This window comes from Lynx rufus, unplaced genomic scaffold (assembly GCF_022079265.1).
Source record: "Lynx rufus isolate CCGP_SWC_20201006 ecotype Redwood Valley unplaced genomic scaffold, mLynRuf1.p SCAF_22, whole genome shotgun sequence".
In the NCBI taxonomy this organism is placed as follows: Eukaryota; Metazoa; Chordata; class Mammalia; order Carnivora; family Felidae; genus Lynx; species Lynx rufus.
In genome coordinates this window covers 15,093,764-15,108,603 of record NW_025814837.1, presented here as the reverse complement: position 1 = coordinate 15,108,603, position 14,840 = coordinate 15,093,764, and the positions used below count along the sequence as shown (strand labels likewise).

The 14,840-nt window shown below is 37.0% G+C and overlaps 1 protein-coding gene across 1 annotated transcript in view; it reads left to right on the top strand.

Moving 5' to 3' along the window:
• TAF4B (TATA-box binding protein associated factor 4b) overlaps window positions 1-14,840 on the top strand; it is a 126,164-nt gene that overhangs the window by 26,494 nt on the left and 84,830 nt on the right. Inside the window, exons 7-9 of the mRNA XM_047087040.1 lie at window positions 1,642-2,256; window positions 13,718-13,853; window positions 14,518-14,623. Coding sequence (XP_046942996.1) covers window positions 1,642-2,256; window positions 13,718-13,853; window positions 14,518-14,623 — 857 coding nt within the window. The remainder of the gene's footprint in view (window positions 1-1,641; window positions 2,257-13,717; window positions 13,854-14,517; window positions 14,624-14,840) is intronic.

The following is a 14,840-nucleotide window of genomic DNA, read 5'->3' as shown; positions in this document are numbered from 1 at the left end:
TACATTGAATGTGGCGTAGAGATGCCACATGTAAACTTAACTCTGGCCAGCTGATCAAGAGATAATTTAGACATATATTTTTTATTATCTCTTTGAGTCTCATTAATTAATTTATTTATTAAAATTTTTTTTTAATGTTTATTCATTTTTCAGAGACAGAGCATGAGTGGGGGAGGGGCAGAGAGAGGGAGACAGAATCTGAAGCAGGCTCCAGGCTCTGAGCTGTCAGCACAGAGCCCGACGCTGGGCTCCAAGTCACGAACTGTGAGATCGTGACCTGAGCTGAAGTCGGACGCTCAACTGATTGGGCCACCCAGGTGCCCCTGAGTCTCATTATTTTAACATTTTTTTTCAATTGTGTTTTTCTCAGGATCCCCTCATGTTAGAATTCTAGCTTAAATTTAATCAGATCACTTCATCTGTTCACGTGTTTCCGAAGCAGCTTGCTTTTAAAGTTTGGAAAAAGATTATGAGAGATTGTTTCTTACTTTCTTTTGTTACCATTTATATACATATTTGAAAACCTTCAGAGAGCTTTTCAATCCTTTTTAATCAAAAAAAAAAGTAAAGGAAGTAACTATAAGAAAAGGAAGAACAATGGTTCTCATTTGCTTCTTAAATAAAGGCAGTCTGACTGAATCTAAATGTCAAAACAAGGAAACCTTCCAAACAGCCCTTGAATTCACCAAAAGATAACCTACTATCTTGCCTCCTTTTCCATTTTTTTTTTTCTTAAAAACAAAATCCCCAGGGACAAAAAGAATGTTCTACTTTTTAGTTTGAACACCCTTTACTCTTTTAGAAGGGTGTAAGGGACACCAATGTAAAATCCTGTCAAAATATTCTAGCTTGGGGAACCTAAGGGGCTCAGTCAGTTAAGTATCCCACTTTTGATTTTGGCTCAGATCATGAGATTGAGCCCTGAGTTGGGCTCCATGCTGAGTGTGGAGCCTGCTTAAGATCATCTCTCTCCCCCACATCCCCCCAAAAGACTCTCTCCCTCCCTCTCCCTCTGCTTCCCCCCCCCCCCCCCCCCCCCGCATGCATGCACTCGCATTCTATCTCAAATAAATAACACAAATGAATAAACAGACAAATAGTTAAATAAATAAATAAATGAAAATATTCTAGCTCAGTTAAGGAAATTGACCTTGTTTGTATTAGTTTTATTTTTCTTTTTTCTTGTATTACTTTTATTTTGATTTAAGACTGTCTATCCAAAGCTTGAAAGTTGTTTACCAAAACCTTTTTTTTGATAGATTCTATTGTTATAAAACAAACTTATAGATACTGAGATTATTAGTGATCTATTATGGGGTATAGGTAAATATAAACAAGTATACACAGTGTTTTTATTTTACTAAATTGATATTGAGGTATACAAAATAAGTTTAATATTGGGGGATAATTTCCTGTTGAAAAATAAAGCACTTTGGGGCTTTAAATTGACTGTATCCTGGATTTTGACAGGATATGAATATGAAGTGATACCAGATTTCCTCAACTGAAACACCTGATATACTTTTGATTTGTTTTATGTTGTAAAGCTATGAAAAATACAAAGCTATGAAGTACTAAATCCTTTAGTTTTACTAGCAGTTGATTTGTTTAATCAGGTTCTTTTTTCTCCCCTGTTTCTAGAAAAGTGTGATTGCCTTACGACAACTCATGCCCAACTCCCAGAGCTTTATTCAGCAGTGTGTTCAGCAGACCTGTAGTGAGGTTGTCATTGCTACCTGTACCACAACAGCAGCCACTTCTCCCGTGGTGACAACAACAGTTTGCTCCATCCAGCCTGAAAAACCCATCATTGTTTCTGGAACAACAACAGCCAGCACCGTGTCAGTGCCAGCTCTGAATCCACTTGCTGGCCCAGGGGGAGCAAAACCAGGAGTTGTGACACTTCATTCTCTGGGTCCACCTACTGCACCAGGAGGAACAGCAGCTGGAACGGTTTTGCTTCAGACTTCAAAACCACTGGTGACATCTATACAGAACACAGTCACAGCAGTCTCCCTCCCACCTGAGAAGCCAGCTGTCTCTGGGGCAGCAGTCACGCTGGCTCTCCCTGCAGTGACTTTCGGAGAACCTTCGGCAGCAGCTGTCTGTCTTCCGTCTGTGAAACCTGTCATGACCTCTGCTGGGACCACATCTGACAAGCCTGTCATTGCTCCAGTCCAGATAAAACTTGCACCACCAGGCCCCGTCCTTTCTCAGCCGGCTGGTATTCCACAGGCAGTTAAAGTCAAACAACTAGTGAGTAACGTTCATTTCTTCCTCAGTTTCTTCTTTTGAAAATTTCAAACATTCAGAAAACTGGCAAGGCTAGTAAAACAAGCCCCTGAGTATCCTTGACTGAGTTTGAATACTTGGTAACATTTTGCCATATTCGTTTAGTTTCTTCCTCTCTCTGTTCACACACATAAGCACACACACATAACTTTTTCCTGAACCATTTGAGAGCTTATTGCAGAAGTCGTGATGTTGCACCTCTAAGCTAAGTACTGTGTATCTCCTACTGAAAAGGATTTTTTCTCTAACGTAAGGGCCTCACACTTATTACCGTATGTGGAAAGTTAGTATTGGTACAGTTATTTTCCTAGTTGTGCCAACAGTGTCCTTTACAGCTACTTTTTTTCTGATAGAGAACTGCCTGTTACATTCACCTGTCTTTTCTCTTTAATCCAGAACAGCTCCCCAGCCTTTCATGGTTGCTCATTATCTTGTAATAGTTTAAGTGCCCAGGCTAGTTGTTTTGCAGAATGTCCTTTGTTATGTCTAATTGTTTCCTCAAGTTAAGATTCAGACTAAATCTTTTTGACAAGGTTATTACAGAGGTAATGTTATGGTAACAGTTCTCAAGAAAAATATGCTAAGAGGGGAGGGAAACGGTGAGGGGAATAGATGAGTATGAAGCTGTGTTTTTTCCTAAACTTGGTAGGTTAGGAGGTTCTTGGATGAAAGAAACCTTAGCTATTTATCAATTAGTGTTGTTAACACTTAGAAATAAAACTGTCAGTTATTTTACCAGTTTATTTGGGAATAGCAGAGCATTAGATTCAGGACAAGCAAGCTGTGACAAAATCACAGGCACATCTAGAGAACAGAAGAGAACGGCCTTGTATAGAGGAAAGGAGGAAGTTGGAAAAGGCTGTTATAATCAAAAGTCCTTTGGAGTAAACACAGTTCGATGTGTAGTAGCTTCTCCTTGGTGGAGTTGTGACAGTCTCTCTCTCATCGGCTGGGCTGTTGCTGGGCAAGATGAAAATCTTTCTTCCTCCTGCAGTCGTAGTAAAGGATAGGTTTCTTCCTGTTCAGAATGCAAGGTACCTCTCTTTGTGTTGGGGTCTGCAGCTGATGACTAGTTGTAGGGTGTGAGAGGTTCCCCTTTTGGCTTCCTGGCTCATTTTCATGGGGCTTCCCCTTATTTTCAGTGTTTAGAACATTTTAGTTGATTCAAGACAGATGGTGAGAATATTGTTAATAACCTGTGGGAGATAGTACATGGTGAGTTAAGAATCACGTTTCTTGGGGTGCCTGGGTGGCTCAGTCGGTTGAGCGTCTGACTTCGGCTCAGGTCGTGATCTCAAGGCTTGTGAGTTTGAGCCCCACATTGGGCTCTGTGCTGACAGCTCAGAGCCTGGATCCTGTTTCAGATTGTGTGTCTCCTCTCTCTCTGCCCCTCCCCCACTCATGCTCTTTGTGTCTCTCTCTTTCTAAAATAAACATTAAAAAAATAAATAAAATAAAAATTATTTTTCTTTTTGCTTACCTTATACTGTAACACCTGTTACACTAGCTGTTCTAGTATAGTTTTGGTAATTGCCCTTGTTTTCTTTTATAAATCTTTTTGTTAAAGGCTGTGTGTTGAATCTCTTTGTTTTAGTTTTTATTCTGCTTCTGGGAATAATAAAATCCAAGTAAACTTACTAGCCTTGTTTGTGTGATCAGGAGCAGAGGATAGTATCTGTGGATGATTGTCTTTGAGGCAGAAGGTAGCAATGGGTGTAAGATGAAAGAAGGAAGATCAATATGGACAATCAAACTCCTGAGTAGGTAGGAAGTAATAGCCATTTCCTGGGTGCTAATCTTTTTTTCATCCCTTCCTACTCAGGGTCTGATTTTCAAATAAAGAAATGTGCCTGCCTCGCAGGGTTTCTCTTGGGTTGTCTGAATTTAATCTCAGACTTGAAACCTTTTTAGAAGCAGTGATTCTTAAACATCAGTCTGAGCAGCCAGCTTTGGGAACCACTGAAACAGAGTAATTGCCTCAAGGAAAGGCCTGTTTTTGGTAGCACTGAACAGAATTGAAATCCTCTTTACAGGTCATAAGTGATTCTTGAATCAGTGCTAATCTTTATTGAACATTTATACTATTATTAGTTCCTGAAGTGAAATAACACTTTATAGCTATGTAGAATTTTAAAAGCATGTCATGTATTAACTATGGGTTTTAAAATAATTTTGTGATAAAGAAAAGGCAGTGAGAAAACTAAGACTCTGGAAACATTAAGTGACCCATCCACTGGCACTCAACAAGTGTTGGATCTCAGACTAGAACCTAGTGTCTTTCCCATTAGAGTATGGTACTCATGGCAAGAACTTCTAGGTTTCTAGAGTGTCCTGAAACAGAAAAGTTATGTGGTAATAATATCTTGATAGCATTTATGTTTTGTAGGTTTGACTTGTTATACATTAGGAACAATTTCAGTAAAGAAAAAATGTAACAGAAAATCTAGTACTGGCTAACCCAGTACTTCGAGTATGCAGCTCTGGATCTCAGGGTTGTGAGTTGGAGCCCCACGTTGGATACAGAGATTACTTAAAAACAAAATCTAAGAAAGAAAGAGAGAGAAAAAGAATGAATGAATCCAATGGTAAATGTTAGGGATTTTTTGAATTACTACTTTCATTTGTATAATGTGGAGTATTTTAATTTTCCTTGTGAATTCTGCTTTCTTGTTTAGCCTTTGTTTGTTTACATTTTTTTTTTTTTTTTTTTTAAGTAGGCTCCATGCCCAATGGTGGGGCTTAAACTCAGGACCCTGAGATTGAGAGTTGCATGCTCTACCTACTGAGCCAGCCAGGCACCCCGTTTGGCCTTTGTTTTAATTTTACTCAACACATTTGATGTCAGTATTCATACCTTCATATTTAAAAATGACAAACACTAGAGCAACTAGACACTGAAGATGCATTGTAATCTGTTTTGTAACACATTTTTACCTGGGGCACAAAACAAGATAAGCCATTCTGTATGGTAATGCCACAGAGAGGACTGAACTAGGATATTTTTTCAAATTAATGTGGAAAATTAATATTTACTAAAGTGTTTATTAGTATTAGGTGAGCCCATTTTAAACCATTGTCCAATTTAATCCCAGTTAGGTGAGAAGGAAAATAGGATGCTAGAAACATAAGAAAGTATTCAGTGCAGCTTATAAGAAAGATGGCAAATAATAATTTAAGATATGAGAATTGCCATACTGGATCAAATCTGTGGTCTGGGCGACTCAGGATGTAGTCTCTAAAAATGAGCTGAAGAATGGGGCACCTGGGTGGCTCAGTTTGTTAGGCATCAGACTTCACCTTGGGTCATGATCTCACAGTTTGTGAGTTTGAGCCCTCCTTGAGGCTCTGTGCTCACTGTGCAGAGCCTGGAGCCTTCTTCAGATTCTGTGTCTCTCTCTCTCTGCCCCTCCTCTTCTCATATTCATGCTCATGCTCATGCTCATGCTCATGCTCATGCTCTGTCTCTTTCTCTTTCTCTTTCTCTTTCTCTTTCTCTTTCTCTTTCTCTTTCTCTTTCTCTTTCTCTTTCTCTTTCTCTTTCTCTTTCTCTTTCTCTTTCTCTTTCTCTCAAAAATAATAAACATTAGGGGCGCCTGGGTGGCTCAGTCAGTTAAGCGTCCGACACTGGCTCAGGTCATGATCTCATGGTGCGTGAGTTTGAGTCCCATGTCAGGCTCTGTACTAATATCTCAGAGTCTAGAGCCTGCTTCGGAATTTGTGTCTCCCTCTCTGTCTGCTCCTCCCCTGTTTGCACTCTCTCTCTCAAAAATTAATAAAACATCAAAAGAAATTTTAAAAATATATAAATAAACGTTAAAAAAATTAAAAATGAGCTGAATGCAAGTATTACTGTTCAATGTTAGTTTTTAAATTTGTTTATTCCCTTTAATAATTGATTGTGAATTTTAAAATTCCTTCTTTATACTTTATCTGTTTCTAGCATTTCTACTAATTTTTCTGGAAATTGTATAGGTTTCCTGCTTTCTAGATGTTTTCTATATCCATGCTTTTGAGCTATAAGAATCCTCTTAATCTCCCATTGCAGGGTTTAAATTTTATAGAATTATTGCTTTATGAGATTACACATTTTTATCCCAGATTAAAGAGGCCCTTCCCCATTTTTTTTTTAAATTTAGATTTATTACTACATGTTATCTTTTCTATCTCATTGATTATTGTATGTTAACCTCTGGGGATCTGCTTAAAGTTCTCATCAGAAGAATTGACTTGTTCACAGCTTCCGTAGATGAAAGTTTTTCATTTTGTGCCAGTAGTTCATTGCTTTGTATATTTTAGTCCTCAAATGCTTGAATTATTGAAATGTGGACCTAATCAGTAGTTCTTTTGATTTCACCTGAGAATCTAGTTTTTATAAATGTTAATGTTATTATCTATTAATTCTAGCATAGCAGGTGTTATATGATGTTACACACTCTGACTAAATGTTAAGCTTAACGTTTTTACCTTTAAAGTTAGTGAAAGAGAGTGGATGATACGTAGTATAGTCTACTGATGATGGATACGTAATAAGTAGAAGCTTTCAGAAGTTTCAGCACTTAAACAGTTTTCTTAGGATATTTGTGAAAAAACTGTTTTACTCATAATTGAGCAAAAGCCAAATTTAATTTAAAGTATAATTTAAATTAAATTTAAACTTAATTAACAAAAGGTAATTTAATAGAGAACTAAATTTTAATTTCAGTTTGGTCATTTTAAAAATTAAATTTGATATATTTTAATAACTAATTTTACCATATAAAAATTAAACAGTGTCTCTAAAGTCCACAACATGTATGAATAAAATTCACGAATGAGAAAGTTAATTCAAAATTCCTGGTCTGTATTTTTAGGGAAAAGAAAAATGCTGATAATTTTAGAGAGCAAACTGAATGTTGCCACTCTTAGTAGTAATATTGTATTATATGTTGTTAGTTCAACATCTTTAAAAACAGTTTATACTTGGAGATAGGGCAGGAAGCTTTTATATTATCTTGGATATTTTTCTTATTTCAAATATTTATTCCCCCGAGCACCTGGGGTGGCTCAGTCTGTTGAGCGTCTGACTCTGGATTTTGGTTCAGGTCCTGATCGCAGGCTTATGGAATTGAGCCCTGTGTCATGGAACCTACTTAAGGTTCTCTCTCCCTCCCTCATTCCCTCCCTCTCTCCCTCTGCCCCCGCTCCCTTGCTTGCACATGGGCATGTGCATGCGCTTTCTCTCTCTGTAGAAAATATGTATATATGTCTGTGTGTGTGTATATATATATACACATATATATATATACACACACACAAGACATACATATATATGACTCTTTTATCTGCATTTCTTCCTTAACAGAATTGTAGACATTTGATAAATAGTGGCCAAGTATGTCCAACAGTCATTCTCCAAATATTACTGTTTTGTGGATATCAGACGAAAACAAGTACTAGTACATTATTAAATGTGGTAATTTTCCATTTCATTCCATTGAAGTAAAGCTGATTTCTTAAAACAAATTGATCTAGAATATTAGAAAAGATTTATTCTTGTTGCATTGTATTTTCCTCTGGTACCTAATTATTTTGAAGTAAGGGACCCATTAAAGAATTTTAAACAAATATATCTTTATATGAAATACTATATGGATGTAACTCTGCTGACTGACTCTGACCAGTTTTCACTGGACATGGAGAAGTATTTTCAAGGGTATAAATTTTAGTTTCTGAGTATGCTGGTGGCCACTATATTTATTAGAGAAGTTAAAGTAAAAATTGAGTAGGAAAAAAACAAAACAAGGATCATTAATTGTTTTATTGGCTCAGGTAGTTCACTCTCAGTTTCATATTGGACTGACCTAAGGATCCAGATTTAAGCAGTTTGTACTTTTTTCTTTCTTTTTTTGCATTCTGTTAAGTGTGAGAAGAGAGGTAGAATTCCAGTTGATGGTTGTAGTCCCACTTAAATGGGACTGAGGAAAGTTTTGGTGAAGAAAGAGATTGAATTCAAGTAAGGTACCTTTATTTACCATGTGTAATTAGGGTTGCATAGAAGATTCTCCACATGCCATATTTAATCAGAGTTTATATAATAGTATATAGATTGATTAATGCTAGTTCATTTAAATTTACTTGAGTTTTTTTTTTTTTAATTGGCAAGGATACATTAGAATTGATGGACAATAAACTATTTAGAAACAGTGTTTACAGTATTAGGTCATCTTATTTTTGCTTTATCAAAGAAAATGTTTTATTATGGAAATTTTGAAACATAGCAGTGTTGAAGTTTGTAGTGAACACCTGTATAGCAACCACCCAGATTCTGTTTATAATTACTATACTTGATTTATCATGTATTTATCCAGCCTTCAATCATCTTATTTGATGGTTTCAAAGACTTCTTCCTAAATAGTCAAACATGCATCTTATTAACTACAGTTCAATATTTCCTGTTCTTTTTCTTTTTAGCTAAAATCTACATACAGTGACGTACACAAATTTTAAATGTACCATTGGATAAGTTCTGGCAGTTAGCGTATACTTCTGTGTAACTCAGATCCCCTACCAAGTTATAGTATGTTAACATCATCTTGAAGTACCCTTGTGTTCCTTCTCAGTCCCCACCCCAACATCCCCAGAAGCAACAACTCTTTTGATAATTTTCTCCCACAGATTACTTTTGCTTGTTCTAGAATTTCATATGAATCAAATCTTACAATAAGCACATTTAAAATTTAACAAAAATTTTAAATTTTTTTTTAATGTTCATTATCGAGAGACAGAGAGACAGAGCATGAGTGGGTGAGGAGCAGAGAAAAAGGAAAACACAGAATCTGAAGCAGGCTCCAGGCTCTGAGCTCTCAGCACAGAGCCTGGCACAGGGCTCAAACTCACGACCTGCAAGATCATGACATGAGCCGAAGTCGGACGCTCAACTGACTGAGCCACCCAGTCACCCCTATAGGTTCTCAATTTTAAGCAGCATTTACAGATTCCTATAAAAGCTGGTGGCATAATTAAGAATTCATTTGAGCACATTTTTAAAAATGTTTTTTTATTTTAGAGAGAGCAAGCAGGGGAGGGGCAGAGAGAGAGGGAGACAGAGGATGCGAAGCAGGCCCCATGCTGTCATCCCAGAGCCCGATGCGGGGCTCCAACTCATGAACCACGAGATCATGACGGGAGCTGAAGTCTGACACTTAACTGACTGAGCCACCCAGGCGCCCCTGAGCACATTTTTAAGAGTTTAGAAGGCCCATTAAATTAAAGAAACAGCATGTTCTAAGGTTTACCAAGATTGAGTTTTAATTTAGATTGGGCATGGCAAATAAGTTTCAACTTTCATTGTAGGATTTGACTGGAGCTCTGTGTTAAGATTCTGAGGCTGAATGTGGGCATATAGAAGTGTTTAGTGGTGTATGCCATTGTCCCAGAAGGTAAGGAATTGTGGTACAAGAACCATATATTAGCTGTTCCTGAAAAATGGTTGGCAACTAACTAACTGACTTTTATACTGCAGCTTTTGTTTAGTTAGGGTCTTCTATTTTCTGGAACTCAACCTTACTGAGTTCATTCCGGTAATCACATATTGAATAATGTATAGAAATTAGAGGAGATAGTAAGTGATTGAATCCAGTAGCTGTGTGTGCATGCACTACTTGAGTTATTTACAGATAAACATTTGATTGCTGTGTATTTATGAATAGGGGAGTAGGTGAGGGTTGAAATACAGAGAAAGCAATAGTTCCTTGTTACATATCCCAGAGCATAATGTAAAAATCATAATTAAAAAAAAAACCTAAGTAATGTTATGTAGCCCTAGACTTATATTTCTATAAACTATTAGAACATTAATTTATTTTAAGATTCAAATAAAACATCAGAATTTGACATGTCAAGAGAAAAGGCTAAGGTATGTGCTACTTAGTGATTTTTCTTGCTAGTGGTTTTTTGGAGGGAAATTAAATAAAGGACTTAAGTTTGCAAAAATATAATACAGCTTTCTTTTGCTTGCCAAGTAGGAATAAATATCTCTTCAGGTAAATTTCCATCTCTCTGCAATAATTTCTCAATCTCCATAAGATGCCTAATACTGTGGTTTTAAGTGGTACTTTGAAAGAACGCTAATGAATGCTCTTCTTTCTCACTCATTGTATTTTATTTTGTTCAGCAAGCGTGCAGTGTGCTGTACATGCTGCCCCAAGTGTCATAATCATTAAGATGAGGAATAATAGGGATCCAGGGTTATTTAAATCCCAGCTCAGAACTTTGTGATATGTATAAATACCACGTATCATATACATTTATATAAATATTTGTATATTCATAATATATATAATAATTATAAACATTTATAAAGATATATTTATATGTTTTTAACTGGCATATATGTCTCCCCCCACGTGTATGATCTTGATCCCATGTGGGGCTGTAGGCAGGGCCAGGCACACCTGGGATCCTACAGGTGGGCACTGAGGCTTGCTTTCCCCAGCTTGTTCTTGTCAGGGTCACATAATGGTGCCTGGATCCCATGGGTGCTATCCCTGTCTGCCTCACATCCACTCCTTATAGTCCAAGTCGCATACAGCCAGGCTGTGTAGGGCCCGCATCCACCTCAGGGACAGAGCTTCAGGCTATTACGTGAGTACCTATCAGAATGGTATGAAGACTAACTCAAACACATATGTGTGTGTGTGTGTGTATATATATGTATATGTATGTATGTATATATAAACTCAAACACATATGTGTGTGTGTGTGTGTATATATATGTATATGTATGTGTATATATATATATATATATATATATATATATATTTTTTTTTTTTTTTTTTTTTTTCCCCTTAAGAAAGAGAAGGGTGCAAGTGAGCAAGGGACAGAGAGAGAGAGAATCTCACGAGGGACAGAGAGAGAAGCAGAGCTCACCGGAAGCAGGGCTTGTCGTTTTTGTTGTTGTTGTTTGTTTTGTTTTTACATCGGAAGCAGGGCTCATGCTTACCTGATGTGGGACTTGAACTCTCAAAAGGTGAGATCATGACCTGAGCTGAAGTCAGATGCTTAACCACTGAGCCACCCAGGCACCCTCTAATAATATTTTATTACTGTTTTTCAAAATTAAAATACTGAAAAAGAATACTTAGTAAAGGATATTAAGGAAGAAGATGTGAGTGAATGGGGAAAGAGGCCAGAATTGTTAGGACTGTTTCTGTTAAGATTCAGTCTGAATGCATAAATGTAACTGTGAATGCATATTTCATTGTAGAATTTATTATTTTTCTAGTAATATTAGTTTGAAAACTCAACTTCATTTTTCTAATTATAAATGTAGTATATGCTAATCATAAAAAAGCAAATAATGCAGATACCTATAAAGTATATATAAAATATATAATAAAGAAATACACAGCATCCAGGTGGCTCAGTCAGTTAAGTGTCCAACTCTTGATTTTGGCTCAGGTCCTGATCTCATGCACCTGACAGTGCAGCCTGCTTTGGATTCCCTCCCTCTCTCTCTGCCCCTCCCCTGCTCATATGCATACTCTCAAAATAAATGAAATAAATAATTAAAAGGAAAAAAGGGGTACCTGGGTGGCCCAGTCAGTTAGGCCTCTAACTCGTGGTTTCGGCTCAGGGCATGATCTCACAGTTCTGTGGGGTTGGATTCTCTCTTTCTCCCTCTATCTCTGCCCCTCTCCCACTTGCACTCTCTCAAAATAAATAAATAAGCTAAAAAAAAATGAAAATATGATCCAAATGGAGAGTTAAATTGGGCAGTGGATAGTGTAAATTTGAATTACACTCTAAAAATAAAACACAGTAAAACCTTGGATTGCGAGTATCTTGTTCTGCGAGTGTTCTGCAAGACGAGCAAACTTTTTTTTAATTTTTAAAAAAAATTTTTTTTTTTTCCAACGTTTATTTATTTTTGGGACAGAGAGAGACAGAGCATGAACGGGGGAGGGGCAGAGAGAGAGGGAGACACAGAATCGGAAACAGGCTCCAGGCTCTGAGCCATCAGCCCAGAGCCCAACGCGGGGCTCGAACTCCCGGACTGCGAGATCGTGACCTGGCTGAAGTCGGACGCTTAACCGACTGCGCCACCCAGGCGCCCCGCAAACATTTCTAATAAATTTTAACCTGATAAATTTTAACCTGATCAATGAGTGATGCCTTACAATACAAGTAGTATGTGATGCCAAACATCACATGATCACAGCTGAGCCAGTGGTTCTTCTTTGTCTCTCTTCAATGTGGGATTGTGGGTGATCGTGTCCCATACTCAGATACTTGGTCTCAGGCCGCAGCGTTTGGCAGAAATCTGATTTTTCAGAATGTTGGAAGGTGCCCACAACTGGCATCCTACCATTAGATCCGACTGTTGCATTGTGAGCAACAACAAGAGGTTATGGAGGAGATCTCCTATGCAGAGGAGGAGGAAAAAAAGGTGGAGGAATCCCCCACTTCAAATGAGATTAGGGAGATGTGTACAATGTGGGAAACTGCAAAATTTTGTAGAAAAGCACCACCTGAATACGGCTGTAGCAGTGTGAGGGATGAATCTGTTTAATGACAAAGCAACGTCACATTTCCACAAAATCCTCAAAAGGAGGGAAAAGCAAGTGTCATTGGATAGGTTCCTTGTTAAAGTTGCACAAAAAGAAAAAGATTCCATTGAGCCAGTAAATAGCACTGATTCTGTTAGTGATAGTGCAAGTCGTCCTACACAATAACCCTCATTTCTCTTATCTCCCTCACACCAGCCACAAAGGTTTTCAAAGGTAAGTACAGGTTAATTTGTTTATTTTTCTTTTAAAAAATTTTTTTTAAACATTTATTTATTTTTGAGAGACAGAGACAGATTGTGAGTGGGGGAGGGGCAGAGAGAGAGGGAGATACAGAATCCAAAGCAGGCTCCAGGCTCTGAGCTGTCAGCACAGAGCCCCATGTGGGACTTGAACTCACAAACGGTGAGATCAGGACCTGAGCTGAAGTTGGATGCTTAACCTACTGAGCCACTTAGATGCCCCTGTTTATTTTTCTTTATATGCTGTATTTTCTTTATTTTGTATTATAGTATTGTAATCATTTTTATATGAATGTTTTTGGGTTGTGGAACAAATTGAGTCCCCACTATTTCTGATGGGGAAATTCACTTGAATATACACATGCTTTGGATTACAAGCAAAATGTTTCCAGAACGAATTATGCTCACAAACCAAGGTTTTAGTGTACGTTGCGTGAGAAAGTCCTATTTTTCACTTTTGAACAAGATAATTTTGCTACATACAGATATAAATTTTAGGTAGACTTTCTTGTTATGCTAACATAAAGGTATATTTACAGTTAGGTGAGCACAATCATTTGTTCTGTTACAACTGAAAGCTTGTTCTTTCCTAAAGCAGGTTTAGTTGAATGAGTGTATTAATAACTCTCATTGTTTCAGGTAGTCCAGCAGCCTTCAGGAGGTGTTGCAAAACAAGTGACCACACTTCCCCATTCCTCAGCATTGACCATTCAGAAATCTGGACAGAAGAAGATGCCAGTGAGCACTGCAATACCTGCCAGTCAGTTTCCTCCAGGTAGACCCCAACCCCCACTCCCACATCCCTGGCCCCATCATGCTGGGTTTGGAACATGATGGGGTTTTGTGTTCTCTTTTTTATTTGTTATATTAAGAAAAGGTACTCTTTTAAAAGTAGGACCTAGGAGAGAGGACTGAAAAATCACTAGTACATTCTTTGTATATACATAGCTACTTTTTGGGGATATATATTTTAGAGTAGAAGAAGCAACTACTCATGGTATTTTGTAATTAGATAAAACAATGTATTAGTGAATAAAGCACTTTTTTTAATTTACAAAAATTGCTATAGCTTTATTTCTTTTTGAAATGTACTTTTTCTACATTTGGAAATCAGTCTTAACACAAAAGAAGTTTCATGTATTTTTAAAATATGCAAATATAAATGATATATTAACATCACTTGTCACTATTTATGCATATTTTCATAATGCTGGTAATCCTATAGGCTGAAGACTGTATGAAAAGAAATTTTGATTTTTCTAAGATGATTTCATGCAGGGAATAAATTCATTGTCATTTTTGAGTTTAAACATAGTTCTAGGACAGCTTGAAATTTCTTTTGGTTATTCTGGGTATATTAAAAGCTGCTGTCCTGCATTTCTCCTAATATGGCATGACTGATTTTTTTTAAATTCTTTTTTCTTCTTTTGTTTTTATAGCTTCCATTTTAAAGCAAATTACCCTACCAGGAAATAAAATTCTGTCACTCCAAGCATCTCCTATTCAGAAAAATAAAGTAAAAGAGAATGGAATAACATCTTTCAGGTAAAGAAAATAGTTAAAATTTGGTCTGGTTTAAGGAAGTAGTATTAACAAAAAAGATGGCAGAATAGTACTTATAAAATAAATATCTTGATGCCTTTTTAAAAAGCCGACAGTACTTTATTGAGTATAATTTATAAACAAGTGTATAAATCTTAAGTGTATAGTTCAATGAATTTTGATAAATATACATCCCTGTATAATCAAGATGCTGAACATA